The sequence below is a fragment of the Taudactylus pleione genome, unplaced genomic scaffold (assembly GCF_031769625.1).
Source record: "Taudactylus pleione unplaced genomic scaffold, aTauple2 ptg000258l, whole genome shotgun sequence".
In the NCBI taxonomy this organism is placed as follows: domain Eukaryota; kingdom Metazoa; phylum Chordata; class Amphibia; order Anura; family Myobatrachidae; genus Taudactylus; species Taudactylus pleione.
In genome coordinates this window covers 650684-672028 of record NW_028284660.1, presented here as the reverse complement: position 1 = coordinate 672028, position 21345 = coordinate 650684, and the positions used below count along the sequence as shown (strand labels likewise).

Below are 21345 nucleotides of genomic sequence, written 5' to 3'. Positions count from 1 at the left end.
GTGGGTGGTAACAGGGGAAGGTGCTTGAAAACAGGGAGTGGAGATCCGAACGCAGGCGTGCCAAATGGTCAAATTGGGCGTTTTAAGGGTGTGCATAATTAACAAAGCAGCGTCATCGACCACGTCAGTTGGTTGTCTTTTAGCCTGAACTGCTCGCATGATTGCGAAAATCCAACCACAAGCACTGCGAGCAGTTCATACGCCTTTCGATGTACTCGATTAATCAAATAAATAGTGGAGACGACGTATGACGCGAGCGGCCAGGGGGCGTTTTTTCCAAAATAGTGAGCGCATGTTTCGTTCGCTCGTTCAGACATAGAGGCGTCAACAGACCGCAAAGAGCGAGCGCTTAATTTAAATAGCCAGCCCCTTTTTCTGAACGAGCGTCCGCAAATAGCGTCCGGCTCTGAACCAGGCCCTGAGCCCGGATAACTGTGAAAAAAAATCCACCATGAGGCCGCACAGACGGCAGCGGCCTCCTAACCGTGTAATAATAATAATACATCTCCCCCAGGCTCATCATCATCATCTCTGTACGAAGACTCTGCCCCCCAGGTGGAGCGCTGCTCTAGTGACACAACCGGAACAATGTCCCCTGGCCGCCATTTTACAGGAGACCACATTCATTCAGTCCCCATGTTCGGCTGCACGTCACCTTGCCTCCAGCCGCCGCGTCCGTCTGACGTCATCACTAAGCGGCAGGGATCTCTCAGACACGTGAAGCTGCAGCAGGAGTGTCGGCGGCCGGAGGTAGCGGCAGCTCGTAGCTCAGGTACCGGCGGCGTCATATTCTGTCCCCGGTCTCAGCCTGATCTCTGGCCCAGTCCCTTTAATGGCCCAAGTGCCCCATGTGTGTCCTGTGCTGGCTGCACCAGTCTCTCTAATGGCCCAAGTGCCCCATGTGTGTCCTGTGCTGGCTGCACCAGTCTCTCTAATGGCCCAAGTGCCCCATGTGTGTCCTGTGCTGGCTGCACCAGTCTCTCTAATGGCCCAAGTGCCCCATGTGTGTCCTGTGCTGGCTGCACCAGTCTCTCTAATGGCCCAAGTGCCCCATGTGTGTCCTGTGCTGGCTGCACCAGTCTCTCTAATGGCCCAAGTGCCCCATGTGTGTCCTGTGCTGGCTGCACCAGTCCCTCTAATGGCCCAAGTACCCCATGTGTGTCCTGTGCTGGCTGCACCAGTCTCTCTAATGGCCCAAGTGCCCCATGTGTGTCCTGTGCTGGCTGCACCAGTCTCTCTAATGGCCCAAGTGCCCCATGTGTGTCCTGTGCTGGCTGCACCAGTCTCTCTAATGGCCCAAGTGCCCCATGTGTGTCCTGTGCTGGCTGCACCAGTCCCTCTAATGGCCCAAGTACCCCATGTGTGTCCTGTGCTGGCTGCACCAGTACATGCTACCAAATTCTTCCTGTAACTCCTCAGGACAAAGTTTTGACCAATTTATTTTATTTTTTTAACTCAATAAATAACTTTAAAGCACAGGCACAGCGATCTGATAGCGTGTATATTAATGTGTGTTTTAGAGAGCAATATAATGCGCTAGAAGTCTCCGTAAGGTGCCCCCGTTGCGCGCTGACCATACCCGACACCCCTGGCTATGCTGAGACTTGTAGTTCTACAGCAGAGGGATGGCCACTTCTGCTTTTACTCAACCCAGAGGTTGCGGAGGATGAGGGTGTTGCTCCTCTGTCTGCCATTACTCTGCCACCCTTACAAGGCCAAAGCTTGTGGGAATTACAGTCTCCTAGGTAACAGATGCCCTGAGCAGAATGCATATTTATTCTTATTTAAGGTCGGTGATGTCACTACGATCTCCAATACCTGCTCATGTCTCAGCATTGTATTGCTTTCTGTAGTTTGCAAGCTCTGAAAAACAGGGACCTGCCGTGTCCATTCTTACAGCATCAGTAGCTCCTCATTCCAAGCGGTGGTCTGTGTTCCAGATCCAGGAGATGGCCAGTGCTGCTGTGGGCACATAACCTTAACATTTAGTCCTGAATTGCTGTCGTTTATACATAGGGCTGATTAGATAGCCAAATAGAGTTGATGTAGCGCAGACAATTAACACTGGATGCAGCCTTTGGTGAGCTCAACAAGCATCCAAGAGAAGTCCGCTTCCCGATTCACTAGGACGCAGGGTCCACAATGGATCAAACTGATAAGCCGTTCTGAAGACTATTGGCTCGGGTCATAAAGAATTGGTGATTGGTTCATAATAGACTGCAGAACTGCTCTTGGTGCCTATAATACGTCGTGTAGCTGAGGAATTGCCTTAAACCGTGCATCGGACATACTGATGCTAATGTAGCCGCTGCCGGGCTCATATGTTCCACCTTGCTCTTCTTGCAGCCATTCAGAAGCTTCACTCCGTCCTCACAGTTGCATCATGGGTAGGAAACTGGACCCGCTGAAGAAGGTGCCCCGGGGACCTGGGCGAAAGTCAAGAAAGCAGCCAGGGGCCGAGAATGAGCTGAGCAAGTTTCTGAGTGAAGGCAAGTAGCGCAACGCATGACTGCAGTGTCCATGTAGACGTGTATTATTTAGGTGTGAGGGACACGTTCATCGCTGAAACGCGGTAGACCAGATTAATTAACAGAAATGTCATATCTTAGTACATTGATTCAGAATGTACAGTGTTACTGCCCAATGAAAGATGGACCCATTAAAGAGGGGGCAGATATATTATGAATGGGAGATGGAGTAACAGCTTAAGTAGTACCTTTAAAATATTTATTAAACCTGCTAATGCTGTTTGGACTGTTGTAAGTCTTCTCTAGTGCAGATCACTGTACTCAGTCTCCATGACTGGCTGATTCTGCCTTTGTTAAACCCACTTTCTAACCTGAGCTGGAGACAGATTTTTATATTGACCTCTAGGTGCTTTTACGATTGAAAAAAAGACACGACCATTATTTTTAATTTCTTAAAGATTGTCTATAGATGTCATTCCAGATATGTCCTAGCAGGAGATATTTTTGTATTGCAGAGAGAAAACGATCTGTACAATAAGTTGTTTTTTGCGGGTTGGGCAGCGTGGTTGTTGTTTTTTTTTTTTTTTCAAGATAAATACACGACGATGGCGCATTGTATCACTTTGCCTTTATTGTATTTTTTTTTTTTTTTGGCTTTTCCAGACTCCGAAGGGAAACGTCTGTCCAGCCGCGGCAGGAAGAGGTGAGAGAGAGAGGAACTTTGGGGTTTAAGGCTCCTTCTTGCATTTTCTAGAATCTTGTAATTATTTTGTATCCTAATTATTCCCAATCCTATTATAGAGCAGCAAAAAGACGACATGCCGTGGAACCGCAAACCAAGCCCAAGAAACCAGAGGAGGCAAAGCAGAATGGTAACTAGAGACTATCTCCCCATCATATTGCACCAACTGGTTATCTCAACTGGAGTCTCTAATCTTGGACACAAGCTTTATTTTTTATTTCTGTTCTATATTTTCTTAGGAAATGTTGGAGTGGTCTTGAAAGGGAAGAAAAAATCTGCTGGATTCAGTGACGATAACGCCGAGTGGCTGAAACCTGTTAAGAAAGCGAGGATGGAGAAAGAAGCTGAGAGCGAGGAGGAGATGGAGAGCGAGGAGGAGGAACCTGGTCACCAGGAAGTAGACAGTGAAGAAGATGTGCCAGGTGATCAGAAGGGAGGGAGTGGAGAGGATGAATCCGAGGATGATGAGAGTGGAGAGGGTGAACCTGATGATGATGATGAGGAGGAGGAGAGTGAAGAGGATGAACCCAGTAAAGCACTAGAGCTTTCGGACAGCGATGATCTACAAGATGACTTTGGAGCTTCTTCAGAGGATGAGGAGGATGTAAGTCACCTGGATTGCTCATACACCAGATATCATGTACTTTTTGTTTTCTTTATAAAGCGCAATAAGCTTACAGTCTAAATCTCGGTACACACTGATTGATTGAGATATATATATATATATATATATATATAAATCAATCAATCGCCCACTTGTTTATATCTATAGTGCATCGCTGGGTGTGTACAGCGGATATGTCTGTGAACTACGTCACTCACAGACATATCTGATCTGCTGTGCAGCAAAGCCGATGGCCAACATATCTGAAAGATCTATCGACCATCTGCTGGTGTACGGGCGACCCACCAATCGTCCGTTCACATGCTATGTCATTCGGCGCTGATTGACAGCTCAACTGGGTTGGTGACTTAAATGCCCGCTCGTTTGAGCTGTCAAGCCCGGCACATCGGGCAGACAAATTGGTAAGTGTGTATACTAAAGGCCGACCCGTCGACCTAGTGTGTACCCAGCTTAAGCTGGCTCAGATATACCTGATTCATCCTATTGTAGAATAACAATTGTAGCTGTTGGCGAGGATACACTGTGCTAGTCCTGGCTCTGTCAGGGGAAGATTAAGGGCACAACTGTAGCTCCTGGCTTATTAACATAATCTAGAGACATTTTTTGCTTCTTTTTACTTTCTACTTCAGGGTCCATAGGCTCCACAGGGAGACCTTGGGGTATAGGTGATGCAGATTCATACGGGGCACCTTATGCAGTAAATTTTTCTCCCAGGATGCACTTGGGTCTCCCTCTATACCCCGCCCCCAGGCCAGAAGCTCCTTAGTTTTATTGGGTGCCCGGCGGGAGTCGGGTCACACACTCGCGGTGGGGCTGTTAAAACCGCCTCTGAAGATTTTTTATTTTCAAAGAAAATTCCTTCAAGTGCGGACAGTCCAGGGGATGTCCACGCGTCACCCCGTTGGTACTGATCCAGGGATCTCGGCAGGCCTCTGGGGTCTTGGCTAGCAGGGACCCCGGAGGATCCCTGAACTGCGGCCGGACGCTACGGGGACGCAGGTAAGCGGCACGTCACGTCACTGCGATGGTGTGCGCCGAGTTAGTCTTTTGTTTTGTTTTGTTTTTTAGTTTTCCCCCAGCGCTGGGGATGACAGCAAGTGGAGCCAGGTATTGGCTTCCACTAGGCCACCAGGGACATCGGGGCTGGAGTTCTGCGGAACGCTCCAGGGTCCCGGGGGTTAAACGCTGGCCAGGGGAGGCAGCCTTCCCTATCTAACAGCCGGCTCCTCCCCAGCTCGCCTTTCCACCGCGGTCTGGCTGGGCTGTGGCAGCTTCCCTCCTCTGGATACGCCCCCTCAGATCTCCGGCGGCCATTTTCTCCTGGCTGAAAGTCACAGGTCACGGCAGGTGGTGCCGGAGCCCGGGTCCCCCTACATTCCTCCTGGACGTGGTCAGTGTATGTAGCACTTTTGTCCTACCAGACGCTAAGTCTGCGTAGTTGATCAGTAAGTGCCATTATGTGCAGGTGTTATTATTCTGCATTGTATGTGACTTTGCTAGCACTGTCTGTCTGAGTTTCATTTTCTGAACTGTCAGCCATTTTACTTTCCCTGTGCCTGTTCTTTCTCACTGAGCACTAACACTGGTGTTGTCGTGGTGCAACCTCTCAGTCTGTTGATTTCTGTGCAGGGGGTCACATACAGTATATTGGTATCCTTTTCACTATGTCTGGCAGTGAGAGTGATATGGCAAATTTGGCTCCCGCCCGGCTGTCCTGTAAAAAATGTGCAGTGGAATTGGGGGTGGGAGACATGGTCCTTGAGGGATTATGTATGAGGTGTTATGCTACTCCAGGTTCCTATACAGTCTCTGTCACTTCGCAGGATCCCCCTTGAGCGTGCTTTGCACAAGCACTAACGGCCATTGCGGGTCGTTTAGCTGTCCCTCCTGTGTTTTCCCCGTTAGGGTTCACACAGCAGCAGCTTGTGCCCTCTCAGAGCCTGCATCAGCCGGCTGCATCCATACAGGTGTCCCCTCCGTGGGTTAATACGATTCCCACCGCGTTAGAGCGTGGCTGAGGTGCGGCAGAGTGAGGCACCCCAAGGTAGACCAGCTAAGAGATTTTTGCCGTCGTCTCAATCTACTCTATGATGACGATGCTATGCCATCTGATTATGGGGTGCTCCTGGATGAACCTGACTCTGAGGTAGAGACCAACCTGACACCACACATGAGGTAGAGACCAAACCAAAAATATATATTCCATGTTTGATACAAGCTGTTCGGGCAGCCTTGGTCATAGAGGAGGACAAACCTCCAGCACCTAAGTCCAAACATGCATATTTCAAGGACATAAAAGTGACCGCTGCTATATTTCCTTTCTGACCAGCTGGTGGAACACCTGGAGGTGGCTTGGTAAAATGCCTGGAAAGCGTTACCAGCCGCAGAAGCATCTGGCCTATGCTTACCCTTTTGCCGTGGACTATTTTACTAATGGGAAACGTCACCGGCGGTGGATTCCCTATGCCTTCCATGTCGTCCCTGAAGGATACTACAGATAGGAAGGTGGAAGTTTGCCTGAAATCCATTTATTCACTTTCAGGTGCCGCGTGCAGACCAGCTATGGCTGTCTGCTGGGTGGCTCAGGCTATAGAATGTTGGGCAAACACCCTGGAAGGGTCCTTGTCTTTGGATGCGACCAGGGAGCAGTTGAATCTTGTGGGCAGCCTAAGAGATTCAGCTACCTATATTAACAAGGCTGTCTTGAATGTCAGCTTGTTGAATGCTTGGATTTCCACTGCAGCCATTGCGGCTCGCCGCTCTCTTTGGCTTCGCTCTTGGAGAGCAGATGCGGACTCGAAAAAGGGCCTAGAGTGTTTACCTTTATAACGGTAAAGTTCTGTTTAGACCCGATTTGGACAAAATTGTGGATACATTGGCAGCGGCTAAGTCGGCTTGTCTGCCTTCTGCTTCTGCTCCCCCTGGATCTCGGACTTCGTCCTTTTCGGACCTATCGGGCCCCAGGTAAGGTTAGAACTCAGTCCTTTCCTAGGCATTCAAACACCAAGAAAACTACCAAGCCCAAGAACCAGGTTTGGAGTGCAAGACGTCCGGCTGCAAAGCCTGACAAGCCCTCGGCCTGACGGGGCGGGCCTCTCCCCGGGGGATCCCAGGGTGGGAGGCCGACTACTTCAGTTCGCCCAATGCTGGTGTCAGAGTACCACAGACACCTGGGTGAACAAAAGTGGGCTCTCAGGGGTACGCCCTCTCCTTCCGCAGAAGGCCTCCCCATCAGTTCCACTGCACAGGCCTCCTGTCCAACAAGGCTTTGGCTATTCAGGAGGCAGTACAGTTCTTGCTTCAGGCAGGGGTCATCGTACTGGTCCCGTTATCCCAGAGGGGAACGGGTTATTTTTCCAGTAGTTCAAAAACCGAACGGATCCCACCGACCTATCATCAATTTCAGGTCCCTGAACAAATACCTCTGTTCAGGATGGAAACCCTACGCCCAATCATACTGGCTATGGAACCTGGGGATTTTATGGTGTCACTGGATATTGAGGATGCATACCTGCATATCCCGATTGCTTCTGCTCACTAGCGTTTTCTCAGGTTTGCTGTGTCACAACAACATTTCCAGTTTCGGGCTCTGCTGTTTGGCCTCTACTGCACCTTGGGTGTTTACATTAATTATGTCGGTAATGTTTGCCCATCTGCGGCTGCAGGGGGTCCGCCTGTTACCATACCTGGACAACCTCTTACTGTTAAGGGTCTCCAGAGGTACTTCACCACCACCTACAGCTCACAATATCTGCTGCAGATGCACGGGTGGTTGATCAATTGGAAGAAGTCCTCCCTGATCCCGTCTCAAAGGATGCTCCATCTGTGGGCTCTGTTAGATTCCCAACAGCAAAGGATTTTTCTGGCAGCAGACGAGATATCCACTTTGCAGACGCGGGTGCGCAGATCCCTCCACAGTCGCTGAGTGTCGATCCACTCGGCAATGCAGTTACTGGGATCCATGGTGTCGACATTCGACTTGATGGAATATGCCCAGTTTCATTCCCGGCCTCTGCAGAAACTGATCCTTTCCTGGTGGGACGGATTACCCCATCGGATAAGGACACAAATGATGGTGCTCTCTCCGGAGGTGTGTCTGTCTCTGACTTGGTGGCTGCAGTCAGTCCACCTTTTGGATTCCGGACTGGGTCCTTCTAACGACAGACATCAGTCTCCGGGGTTGGGGCGCAGTGACAGGTCCACACTCCTTTCAGGGACGGTGGACAGCAGAGGAGTCTGCTCTACCAACCAACATATTGGAACTTCGGGCAGTCTTCAGGGCCCAGCAACAAGCCAGACTCATACTTTATGGAAGACCCATGCAAGTTCAGTCAGACAATGCCACGACCGTGGCTTACATAAACCATCAAGGAGGGACTCGAAGTCCGGCGGCAATGTCAGAGGTGTCCCGCATCCTGACATGGGCAGAAGGCCATCTACCAGCCATTTTGGCAGTGTTCATTCCAGGAGTTCTTAATTGGGAAGCGGACTTCCTCAGCCGTCACAACGTGCATCCCGGGGAATGGTTTCAGCTCCTAGTGGATAAGTGGGGCCTTTCGGACAAAATCACAAACTGCCTCTGTACGGGTCCAGGACAAGGGACGCCAAGGCTCTCTTGGTAGACACTTTGTCAGTCAAGTGGACCTTCCAGTTTGCGTACCTCTTTCCTCCAATCTCCCTTCTTTCTCGATTACTTTGGAAGTTCAAACAAGAAGGAGGCACTGTCCTGCTGGCGGCTCCAGAGTGGGCCAGACGCACTGGTACTCCAGAGCTTCAGAGTCTCTCCATCGACACTCCGTTGCTGTTACCTCAGCGTCCGGACCTGTTGTCTCAAGGTCCTTGCCTTTACCCGTACCTCGGTCGTCTGTCTTTGACGGCATGGCTCTTGAGACATCCTTCCTAAGGTCCAAGGGTTTTTCTGGCTCTGTGGTTAACACCATGCTCGGAGCATGGAAAGCGGCCTCTGCCAGGATTTACCACGGGGTGTAGCATACCTACTTTGGTGTCGGCCCAGAGGATACGACCCCCAGGTGTTTCGGAGTTCCAGAGTTTTGACTTTCCTGCAGGCGGGGTTGGACCTTGATCTTCGGCTTGCTTCACTGAAAGTGCATGTCTCTGCCCTTTCAGTGTGGTTTCAGCGTAGGATTGCTCCTATTCATGATATCCGCACTTTCCTACAGGGTGTCCTTCGCATTCCCTCCTGTGGCGTCTTGGGATTTGGCTGTGGTTCTTAGGGCCCTCCAGGGCCGCTCGATTCCAAATGGCTTACTGCTAAGACTGTTTTTCTTCTGGCTATTGCATCTGCCAGAAGAGTGTCAGATTTGGGGGCTCTCTCGTCGTTCCCCATTTCTGGTTTTTCACCAGGACAGGGCGGTGCTTCGGACTCACCCTGGTTTCCTTCATAAGGTGGTCTCTAGTTTCCACATTAATGAGGAAATTTTTGTGCCGGCCTTTAATTCCCCAGATCTCTTGGCAGGTGAGGCCTCATTGGATGTGGTATGTGCCCTCAGGGGATTTGTGGACCGTACCAGTTCCCTACGGAAGTCAGATTCCTTGTTTGTTCTTCATGGTTTCCACAAGAAGGTTTGGCCAGCCAGTAAACAAACTTTGGCTCATAAGGGCCTTCCAGTGCCGCCCTCTGTTATGTCTCATTCTACTCAGTCTGTGGGTCCTTCGTGGGCAGCTCGCCGTGGCGCCTCGGCTGTTCAGCTTTGTAAGGCGGCCACGTGGTCTTCTGTCCAGACTTTTTTGAGGTATTATGCTTTTGATACCTTTGCCTTTCGAGATGTCTCCCCACCCTTGAAGGTACTACTTTGGGACATCCCCAAGGTCTACCTATGAAGCCTATGGACCCTGAAGTAGAAAATTAGAGATATAAGAACTTTTGTTATCTCTCTTTCTACGAAGTCCACAGGGCACCCACCCTGTCGCATCTGTGCTTCAGATGGGCTTTGCTCTGGTCACCGGTTTTCCGTCTCCTTCTGTGTAAGAATGTGATTCTTGTGTGTTCCAGACTTTCTTCTCTTTTATCCTCTGGCTTGCTACAAAACTGAGGTACCTTGGCCTGGGGGCGGGGTATAGAGGGAGACCCAAGTGCATCCTGGGAGAAAAATTTACTGCGTAAGGTGGCCGGATGACTGAATGACCTATACTCCAAGGTCTCATTGTGGACCCTATGGACTTCGTAGAAAGAGAGATAACAAAGGTAAGTTCTTACCATATATCAAATTTTTTGTTTTAGCTTCTCCCAATAGAGAAAGCGGCTGGAAAACAGAGAAAAAAAGATGAAAGGTAAAATTTGGACTTGTATAAACACTGTTAATCTGCACTCGATATGTTGTAATTTCCATGACCACCAATTCTCCCTCTGCCTGCGTGCCCCATGCCCTGCCTCTCTGCCTCATCGCTGCTTGCCTTACCCCTCTGCCTGCGCACGGCTTGCCCTGCCTCTCTCTCTCCCTCTGCCTGCGCACGGCGTGCCCTGCCTCTCTCTCCCTCTGCCTGCGCACGGCGTGCCCTGCCTCTCTCCCCCTCTGCCTGCGCACGGCGTGCCCTGCCTCTCTCCACCTCTGCCTGCGCACGCCGTGCCCTGCCCCTCTCTCTCCCTCTGCCTGCGCACGCCGTGCCCTGCCTCCCTCTCTCCCTCTGCCTGCGCACGCCGTGCCCTGCCTCTCCCCCTCTGCCTGCGCACGCCGTGCCCTGCCTCTCCCCCTCTGCCTGCGCACGCCGTGCCCTGCCTCTCTCTCCCCCTCTGCCTGCGCACGCCGTGCCCTGCCTCTCTCCCCCTCTGCCTGCGCACGCCGTGCCCTGCCTCTCTCCCTCTGCCTGCGCACGCCGTGCCCTGCCTCTCTCTCCCTCTGCCTGCGCACGCCGTGCCCTGCCTCTCTCTCCCTCTGCCTGCGCACGCCGTGCCCTGCCTCTCTCTCCCTCTGCCTACGCACAGGGCGTGCCCTGCCTCTCTCTCCCTCTGCCTACGCACAGGGCGTGCCCTGCCTCTCTCCCCCTCTGCCTGCGCACAGGGCGTGCCCTGCCTCTCTCCCCCTCTGCCTGCGCACAGGGCGTGCCCTGCCTCTCTCCCCCTCTGCCTGCGCACAGGGCGTGCCCTGCCTCTCTCCCCCTCTGCCTGCGCACAGGGCGTGCCCTGCCTCTCTCCCCCTCTGCCTGCGCACAAGGCGTGCCCTGCCTCCCTCTCTCCCTTTGCCTGCGCACGCCGTGCCCTGCCTCTCTCTCTCCCTCTGCTTGCGCACGGCGTGCCCTGCCTCTCTCCCCCTCTGGCTGCACACAGAAAGGCTGCACAGACTGACCTCAGTAATTAATAATATATCTATTGTACATTGTTGGCTTTATCCAGGGAGAAGATGGAGGAAGATGACGACATTCAGCTCAATGTGGATGACGAGCATTTTACCCTGCCAACTACAGAGGAAATGAATAAAGAGCGTATCCTTGTGTGTGCGTTCTGGTTTTAAGTCATGTGATGTCCATACGGGGAAACTGGAAACATGCTTAGGGCAGCACTGCTCAGGGGGTTATGTAAATGAATGGGTATGATGTATCTGGCTGTACAAGTAATGGAGGGTTAAGTGCTGGCTAGAGAGGAATCAGCAGGTAGCACCTGTAGCATTTGAGCCCCTACCCATTGAGAGTAGTATTAGATTCCTTACATCACTGCCCAGTCTCGGGACCCTTGGACCTTGCCGCAGTGCAGGAACGCATCAAGGATGTTGTGGGTGTGTTACAGGATTTTGCGAAGCGGGGAGGGGAGCGTTCCAGGCAGGAATACCTCTCTGTGCTCTGCAAGGATCTCAGCACCTACTACAGTTACGGGGACTACATGATCGAAACCCTCAGCGGCCTGTTCCCTGTATCAGAGGTGAGGACGGCACCATTGTTTGTCTGTGATGAAGCTCTGGGGTAGAAAGGAGGAATGGAGGCGGGTGCTAGGGCGAAAATATGGGTGCGATATGAAATGTCCGCATAGAGTTTTTACAGTATTTAATCCCAAGCACTAACCGCAGCCCAAACCTAACACTGAAAATTGAGACACTCGACCGTCACAAAAGTAAACATCAGTGTCAACATTTTCACGGTTGACATTTCATCCTTGTCGACATAATGACTACATGCCTAAAACTTGATACAACTCTCTTCCTCTCCCTCAAAAGTTGGTGGACTTTCTGGAGTCCTGTGAAGTTCATCGTCCAGTCACCATCAGAACCAATACGTTAAAGACCCGAAGACGTGACCTGGCGCAGGTAAAACGCCCCCCAGTCCTACATCGCCCTCTGTACACCCAATTATCGACCACTCCGCTTACGTTTGTCTTATTGTCTGATCGTTTCACTACTTGTGGAAATTGGTCTTTTCAGAATAAAGTTTGATAGAAGCAGCAGGACAGGAGGCCGGAGGGGGTGAGGACATGGACGTCTTTGATTGTGACCAATATAAGGACCTCTGGAGGCAGCGACCAGAATGCAAATAATTTTCTTCCGTGTTAGGGGTCAATCCATTTAAGTGCGAATTGCAAGTAGCGAGTTTGTTTCATGAAACTCGCAGACTTCTCATGAATTTGCCCACCCGAGAATTCTCCAATCCAATCAAAAAATGCCTATTCACGGTACTCGCAGCTTAGGTTTGCGAATTGACTGGCAAATGCAATGTGAGATTAGTGCATGAAAAAGTGGGGAGACCATCCTGGACCTCCCAAAATTGATGATTTCATTAGCAGGACCGTATAGAAGGCTGTTTGTGGGCATTACGAAAGTACTGAAGGTTTTAAATGGTGTCAAATGGCTGTGTTTAAGAAAAAAAAAAAAAAAAGATTAATCGAAAAAGGGTTTTTTTTTTTTGTTTTTTGTTTTTTTTAATCTCAAACAAATTAAATGAAAAATGCAAAGAAAAAAGTAGGTAAAAAATAAGGTGATTTTTGGGGTACTTAGAGGGCACTTTGAAAAAATTGTAAAAAAAAAAAAACTAAAAATTATTATTTTTCAATTAAAAAATACTGTAATTAAATTTGCGGTGCCTGATCTAATGAAAAAGATCATTTTGGGGTAATTTGTGGCCATTTTTTTTTTTTTAACCCCAATTAATGACTTGTATTTATTGGACTAATTAAGTTAATTGGAAACTTCCAATTGCCTAATTAGTCATCAGGGAGGGTGTCTAAGGGGTCCGACATTTTAACCTTAAAATAAAGATTTTCCTTTCCATCTCTCATCCTCAGAAAGGAGTGAATGGAAAAATGCGAATTCAATCTGACTGATTGGATTGCAGAATGAATTTGCTATGTGAATTCGATGAGAAAACAGCAACTCGCAGTTTACACTTAATTGGATTGACCCCCTGGTGTCCTTTTAACTAGATTATATAACCAGCTATTAAAAGACAGTTTTGACCGGTGTAAGGAAGCTGCCGTTAATATTACAGTGGAATGATAATTCTGCCCCAGCAAGTTAACATTCTACAAGAAAATACGTGGCCTAAGCCATAACCAGAAGCGGCAGGAATCTTAGGGGAGATATAGTTAGATTGTCCTGCGCTTATATAGGAGTAATCGTTACCGTCCCTGAATCGGGAGTAACATAGGTAGTTTTTTTGTGTGTAGTATCCTACGTTTACCGATCAGGTTTTTTTATTTTGGTTTCTCTCCCATTCATATTGAGCTTTCCGACGTCTTCCCTTTCAGCTGGTCCCAATGCTCCGTTCCCTTGTTTGACTCTTATCCCAATTATTCATTGCCTATTACTTTTCCCCTCTCACATCAGCATTACTTATTCCTCATTCATAACTAATTTCTGTTTCCTGCGCTGTGCTTTTAGGCTCTCATCAACCGCGGCGTAAACTTGGACCCGTTGGGTAAATGGTCGAAGACCGGACTGGTCATTTACGATTCCTCTGTTCCGATTGGTAAGTTTTGAAAGCCGGGAGAAGGATAGAGCGCAGCGTCTTGTTTGTTTGGGCCAGTGGAGGTTAATTGACTGTTTAATGCCCCCTGACCACCCAGGTGCCACCCCTGAGTATCTGGCGGGACACTACATGTTACAGGGTGCATCCAGTTTGTTACCAGTCATCGCCCTGGCACCCCAGGAGAATGAACGGGTGCTGGACATGTGCTGTGCCCCCGGAGGGAAGACCAGCTACATGGGTGAGTAGCGCTCACAGAGTCACTATACATTATGGACTGTGACATATTTCGTCCTGGGGAGCTGACGATGGTGTGATGCGTTGTGCTGAATGTATGTCGTCATTCCCTCGTCCACAGCCCAGCTGATGAAGAATACAGGGGTTATCGTCGCTAATGATATGAACGCTGAGCGCCTCCGGAGTGTGGTGGGAAATCTGCACAGACTGGGAATCACCAACTCTATAATCTGCAATTACGATGGCCGGCAAATCTCCAAGGTAAGTGCAGTATAGTCGTGGAGAAAGGAATGAGGTAGTGGTTGGGGAAGGATCTCATGGAAGGGGGGAGAGCGAGCGTCTGCAGGACAGGGAACGTGGGTGTAGCCAGTCTGTGCAGGGCAGGATTCTGAGTCGTACTTAATGTTGCCTACATATGCAAATCTGAACTCAGCCATTGCAGCCAATCAGACAGAGAATTACTGACTTATTGCGGTCTACTGAGTGCAGATTTGCACCTCTTGAACAGTGGCCCTGATTCAGGGCCAGACGCTCTGACAGAGCGCTCTCTGTGAATCAAGGCCATCCCTCTGAATTTAAGAGCGGCCTCCTGGCCGCTCGCATAGCTGTGACTGACCACCCACAGCTATAGCGAGCGGCCAAAATGATGGTCGCGATGGTCAAGACCATCGCGACCATCGGGCTTGCGACGAGACCTTTGCGGAAGGGTCTCGTTGCCGCAAGCCCTGGAGTGCAAAAAGTGGGGCCGGCCCCAGATGGTAGGCATTCCCATGGGAACGCCTCCGTCTGGGCAGCCACGCCCCTGGCATGCCCACCAAAGGGGGCGTGCTGTCAATCACCATCGACAGCACGCCACCTTTGGTGCGAGACCCATAACGACGGCTTGGCCGTCGTTACTCTGGTCTCGCGCATGCGCACGACGGAGCCGCCTCTGTCATGCGCACTTGGCCAACATCGACCTGCTTGCGAGCGCTCAGCTCTCGCGAGCTGGTCTGAATTAGGCCCAGTGTTGGTAAATAATCCTTGGCATCCCTTGGTTACCTTCCTTTCCAATGGTAAAAACCTAATCTTGTTTGTTTTATCGCTCTCTCAATCCTTATCCTAACGCCAGGTCCTAGGAGGATTTGATCGGGTTCTCCTGGATGCTCCATGCAGTGGAACCGGGATCATCAGCAAAGATCCATCTGTGAAAACCAACAAGGTGAGTGAGCTCATGGCAGGACAATGGCGCTATGACCCGGCCAGGGTAACAGTGGAGAGGGGAGAAGCATAAACCAGTGTTTCCCAACTCCGGTCCCCAGTGCCCTAACAGTGCATGTTTTACAGATCTCATCAGTAGCACAAGTGAAATAATGAGCACGACCGGTGGATCTATTGAAGACACCTGTGCACCAACTAGGAGATCTGGAAAACATGCAGTGACAGAGGTCCCTGAGGACTGGAGTTGGTAAACTCTGATATAGAAGACCTGGGGAATGAGGGTGGATACAGGAAAGGTGGTAGTGGTACATGTATCACAGGTAGGACCTGCCAGGGTGCTCACCATGTGCGTTATATCTCCATGCAGAGCGTACAGGACGTCCAGCGATGCGCCCACATACAGAAGGAGCTGATACTGAGCGCTATTGACTCTCTGGATGCTCAGTCGTCTAGTGGCGGATTCCTGGTCTATTGCACATGTTCCATCACTGTAAGTGTCACACCGATACTCCCCCCCACTTATTGTATCACCTGTCCTTCCACCCGCGTCACTGGAACCGGGCTTTCTATGATGATGCCCATAGGAAATGTACACTGCTGCTTTACCCTGAGGCTGCCGTTATTTCTGGCTGCAGGTGGAGGAGAATGAGTGCGTTGTGGATTATGCCCTGAAGAAGAGAAACGTCAAACTTGTACCCACAGGCCTGGACTTTGGGAAAGAAGGCTTTGTGAGGTAAGGTCCTGTTATAGTGATCGCTCGGTAACATCTGGGAGAGACAGTGCAGTGATCGGTCTGGTCCTCACTTGCTGTGTGTTAGTAAATAGTTGGTAATCTGTGTAGCAAGAAGCCATTCAGCAAATTCCAACCATAAAATTGGGGAATGGGTACGAAGTCCCAGCGGCTGAATATCCCGCCGCCGGCAGCCCGAAGGGAGAAGATTCAGACAGGACAGAGAAGTACCCTATCCCTACCTCTTTCTCTTCCCCCCCACCCCCAACCCTCAGTGGTAACTAACCTCCCCCCCCTTACCACACCCTAATCCTTCTGGGAGGGGTGCCTGACCCTCCCCCTAGGGGTGCCTAACCCTAACCCCCCCCCAAAAAAAAAACCTAACCCAGCTACGCTCCCTAAACCTAATCCTACCACCACCCACGCAGCTATCGCTAAGGGCGCCACGCACTTACCTCCTTCTGGCATCGGGATTAAGATAGGCGTCAGTATTGCGGCGCCTATCTTAAGTCCCTTGTCGGGATTCGGATGTCTGTATTGAGAAGGCCGCCGGTCTCATAACCAAATCCCTAAAAGAGGTGCTGATAAATTAACATAAACGGTCGGTTTAAATCCCATAATGCACTCCCACGTCCTCGCCCTAAGCTGACAAGTTCCACAGTAGTGGGGGTAAAGACGGGTCACTCCAGGTAGATGGGGAGGTTGGTGGGGGATCCACGCTTGATACATGGGGAGTTAGGTGGCTGTAGGTGGATCATGGACTTTGAACTTAAGTGAACCCCGCACAATGTTTACTTTGGCTTCTTCCTCAGATTCAAGGAGCGGCGGTTTCACCAGTCCCTGCGGCTGTCCCGCAGATTCTACCCTCACACTCACAACATGGACGGATTCTTCATCGCAAAGCTACGCAAGTTCTCCAACACCATCCCGGTGACCAAGGAAGGTGGGCGGCGTCCTCCTGTTACAGCTGTAAATCTGAGTAGCTCGCCTTCCAGCGTCTCACCACACATAGAGATCCCAAGACCCATAAAACTTTTTATTTACGTGGAGCTCTGGGGCCTGCAGCTGCCCCTATGCCATAGCTGGCCATTGTGTCTCTCGTCGGGTCCTTGTTGCACTAGAATCCTCTGCAAGCCCTCCCAGTTTTAGATTAATAGTAGCTAGAGAGTGAAAAGTTGCCTATTATTATTTTATTATTTATATGACGTCACAAAATACCCGCAGCGCCATACAAGTGGGTAAAATATAAAAACAATACAAAATACAGAGCAATAAGTACAAAGCACAACAGGTAACCAAAGAGTAAGTACATAGCATAAATGCAAAACATATATGCTATAAATAACACATATTGAGAAGTACAAAAAGGGGGGAGTCAGTTTGGCTCTCAGTGGTCCTGTACCTACTGTATGGGCGAACAGAGCCAGAGTCTGCCGTAAGAGACTAGGAAGCAGAGCGCTGGTGACATGGAGTGTGCTAACGGACAACACGAGGGAGGAGGGCCCTGCCCGTGAGAGCTTGCATACTGAAGGGAAGAGGTGAGCAGTTGGAGGGTAAACTGGGAAGGATACTTGCTGAATAAGTAGGGGAGATGAGAGGCCAATTATGAGGAGGGGTGGTCAGTCTGTAATTAAAATGCACGTTTAAAGCTGGAGAAACTAATAGAGACTCTTGACTAGGTTAGAGAGGTTGGGGCAAGTCGATCAGAATCTTGGTGGCAAGCGTGAGAGGAATTGGCCATGGTGGAGGTGAGAGGGGTGTGTGTGTGTGTGTGTGTATATATATATATATATACACACACATATATATATATATATATATATATATACACACACACATACATACATACACACGACCTCAAAGGTGCGGCACTCCGGCACATCAAATTAAGACAGAAAGACGCAGTCACCATGTAGCAACAACGTTTCAGTTTTATCACCAAACTGTTTTCAAGCAGTACAAAAAAAGACAAACAACATACCTTCGTATACCTCCACCTGCACCACGTGAACCTCCCCCTAATCGGCGTCCTGTGTGTGGTCCCCACTGATGATGCCGATGATGCACTTTGATGACGTCATCTCCCATTCCTGGAGTCGCGCACACCACGTGATTCAAAAAGTAAATAAAAACACCGTCACCTAGCAACACAATGTACGCTGAAAATGAAGATATAACCATTATACATCAATGTGATAATACTGTAAACGATCACAGATTATGTATCCTGTGAAGCCCATTGGTTAATAAATGTGGGCAATGTAATAAATACATGCAGAATAGGCATAAAGTCCGTTAGACACTTAATTTGGAGAAAAATCCAAAGTATATTCTTCAAAGCCATCAACTCCTTATAAGAAGGTTAAATACACAAAACCCCAACCAGACAAAAAATAAAAAATCATAAAGGACACAAGGATTAACAATAAGTAGGGTACCTTACTGTACAGGGGTAATTATTCCCCTTGGTAGTTAGGCAGATCATTTAATCCATTTTGGAATGTTCTGAATATACCAGCATTATATCTACTTATTGTTAATCCTTGGGTGTGAGAGGGACCCTTGAAGAAAGGACAATGGGTTTGGTCTTCACCAGTTCACATTTTGGGAAATACATGGACATCCAGGAGGGAAGTGTCAGACAGCCAGTTTGAGACCGTAGAGAGCAAGAGATTTGGGTGTCATCAGCTTATAGATGGTATCTGAGGCTGAAGGAGCTGATGAGATTTCCAAAGGAAGAGGTGTAAAGGGAAAAGAAAAGAGGATCAATAATATAGATCATGTCCCATACACAGGGCAGCTTCCTATGTATCACACCCATTCCAATGCTCATGCACTAATCTTATTCCTCTCTCTCTCGATCAAGTGACCGAATCATCCAGCGCCAATCAAAGTGAAGAAACTGCTTCCGAGAATAAGGGAGCGCAACAACAAGGGAAGAAAACTCCTCCAATGAAACAAGGGAAGAAAACTCCAATGAAACCAGGACAGAAAACTCCTCCGGGGAAACCAGGACCGAAAACTCCTCCAATGAAACCAGGACCGAAAACTCCTCCAATGAAACCAGGACAGAAAACTCCAGCGGGGAAGCCAGGACAGAAAACTCCTCCAGCAAAACCAGGACAGAAAACTCCTCCGAGGAAACCAGGACAGAACTCTCCTGCGTGGAAACAAGGACAGAACTCTCCTGCGTGGAAACAAGGACAGAAAACTTCTCCGGGTCAACAAGGAAAGAAAATTCCTGCTTCAAAACATAAGAAGAAAACTCCTCTGAAGATGAAACAAGGGAAAAAAACCTCTCTGAAAAAACAAAAGTTTTTTACTAAAAAGAAAAAGAGCAAATAATTCCCACTTTTTGCGGCCTCTGTAACCTTGTGTCACCACCCAGCACCTTCTGCTCGGCAATGGGCTCTGATCAGTATTCCGCTGTATAGGAGGGTGAGGTTCTCTAATATACCAGACTCCCCAGGAGAGTGAAATGACAAGTGCTCAGCGTTCTTTGTAAGGGGACGTGTTCTGTATGCGTACCCTGGACTCTCCGTGAGGGTGAGAGAATCTGCAAGAGGACACTGGACAGTCTAGGGAGGGTGAAATGCTCTGCAGGCGTGTTCTGTGCTCCACCTGGACGGGTGAGATGTTCAGTGCACGCTCTGATGATTTTCCCCTTGATGACGTGTTTTCCTGTTTTATTATAAATTGGATAAAAAAAACAATTATTCATCTGTGTTATTGTCCCAGTGAGACAGCTACTGATATTTATTGTAAGTAAATCAATCAACCTATAACCTGCAGGATTTTCACAGCATTTTATACATTTTACACATTTTTCTATATTCTGCATTAAAAATCAAGTTCCAATTGTAATGCCCAAACTTAAGGCATTTGTTTTCTATATATCTGCAGTACTGATAGGTGGTCCATATATCCCCTCTAAGCCCTGGCATTGGATTCCTGTGGTATCATTCATACTAACGGCAATGCTTGACGGTTTGTAGGTTAATATTCTGCCAGCGGCTTGTAAGGAACCAGCGTGACATCGCATGCCCCATGCAGGGCAATATAATTGTTTAGGGATATAGGGCTGATAGTATTACATCAATAAAAAAAATAGTGTGAGACTGATAAGGTGGCACACTAATGGAGCGTACACACGGTCAGATTTGTCAGACTTGTCAGATTTGTCAGATGAACGACTGAACGATTAAACGATTTGGACGATTTGACCAAAGTTTTGAACGATTTGAACGATTGAACGATTTTTGACTGCATTAAAATGAATGGAATCGTCCAAGTCTGACTGCAAACACATCAGATGTCAGATATCGTTATCTGACAAACGGGAACGCGCATCGTTGATCGTCCATCGTTCAGGCATGTCAGATATGAACGATTTTCCATCAGATATGAACGACTGAACGATTTTTAAATCGTTATCGTTCATATCTGAAGGAAAAATCTGATCGTGTGTATGCACCATTAGACATACAAAATTAGAAAATAACTAAACTAATAAAACATAACTTTTAATTTCATATTTAAAACAATACCTATATTGGCATATGTATTTTGCTGTTATTAAAATAAAAAGGATAAGAAGTGTTAATAGTAGGAAAAAGTGTTTAAAATTGGTTGGTTCTATTCACTGAGTCACAGTAAGAGATAATGTTGGCTCTTATATATTTATGTAATAACTTGAGACATTCAAATATATATGTACGATCCTCTGTATTCAACCTATTATATTGAGGTATATTTATATTCAGTAAAACAATTGTGTATTATGTCCACACTGTAAATGTCTCATATAACAAGAAATGATCTATTCCATTGTTGCAGTTGCTCTGAGAAGAGCAACTGCAACAATGTAAGCTAGTTTTTGCTTCAAAGTTGTCTTGGTCCACAGTTAATATACATTGTAACAGGCTGTGAATATACCTCTGTAATTTCTCGTTCTTTTCAATAATGTTAGTATATACAAAAATATTATACACAGTATGTTACTGGATTAATTGACCTGGAGAGAGTATATTTAAATCTCCGTTTTATATTTTAGTTTAATATTTTTTTATCTATCAGTATAGTGGACTGAATAATTATGTCCCACGTGTTTGATCTCATATGATCTTAGCGTACAGGTATAACAAATTAATATTGCACTTTTACTTGTAAGAGTATTGTTATTCTCAAGTTATTATTGCTCCGTATGGACACTAATATAACATATATGTGACTTGTTGGCACACGTTAGAGAAGTGACAACTCCCATATCAAAGTATGTACAAAACAGAATGTACATTCTTGTCATCACGATAACTGAAATGTATCAGTAGGGGCTTCAAGACTGACAATAATAAGTCTGTGCGGGAACTCATAACAATTATCTGTGGATATAGGGCTGATTCATTATCGATTGCAACTGCGATTATGCATGCAATCG

The 21345-nt window shown here is 48.3% G+C and overlaps 1 protein-coding gene across 1 annotated transcript; it reads left to right on the top strand.

Annotated features, from left to right (window-relative positions):
• Window positions 1-634: 634 nt before the first annotated feature.
• NOP2 (NOP2 nucleolar protein) lies at window positions 635-19621 on the top strand. Its single transcript, XM_088480910.1, has 17 exons — window positions 635-772; window positions 2347-2489; window positions 3132-3171; window positions 3270-3340; window positions 3450-3814; window positions 10077-10126; window positions 11187-11275; window positions 11512-11708; window positions 12001-12090; window positions 13657-13744; window positions 13842-13982; window positions 14100-14239; window positions 15090-15179; window positions 15546-15668; window positions 15814-15911; window positions 16721-16851; window positions 18775-19621. Exons 2-17 carry the CDS (start codon window positions 2384-2386, stop codon window positions 19251-19253), a joined length of 2298 nt encoding a protein of 765 aa, XP_088337036.1. The 5' UTR covers window positions 635-772; window positions 2347-2383; the 3' UTR covers window positions 19254-19621.
• The last annotated feature ends 1724 nt before the right edge of the window (window positions 19622-21345 follow it).

Bases quoted from the DNA above. Each gene is read 5' to 3' on its own strand.
- NOP2 (XM_088480910.1), top strand. From the start codon at position 2,384: ATGGGTAGGAAACTGGACCCGCTGAAGAAGGTGCCCCGGGGACCTGGG. The intron at 15,669-15,813 runs GTAAGTGTCACA...TTCTGGCTGCAG, and splicing joins ATTGCACATGTTCCATCACT to GTGGAGGAGAATGAGTGCGT. The intron at 16,852-18,774 runs GTGGGCGGCGTC...CTCTCGATCAAG, and splicing joins CATCCCGGTGACCAAGGAAG to TGACCGAATCATCCAGCGCC.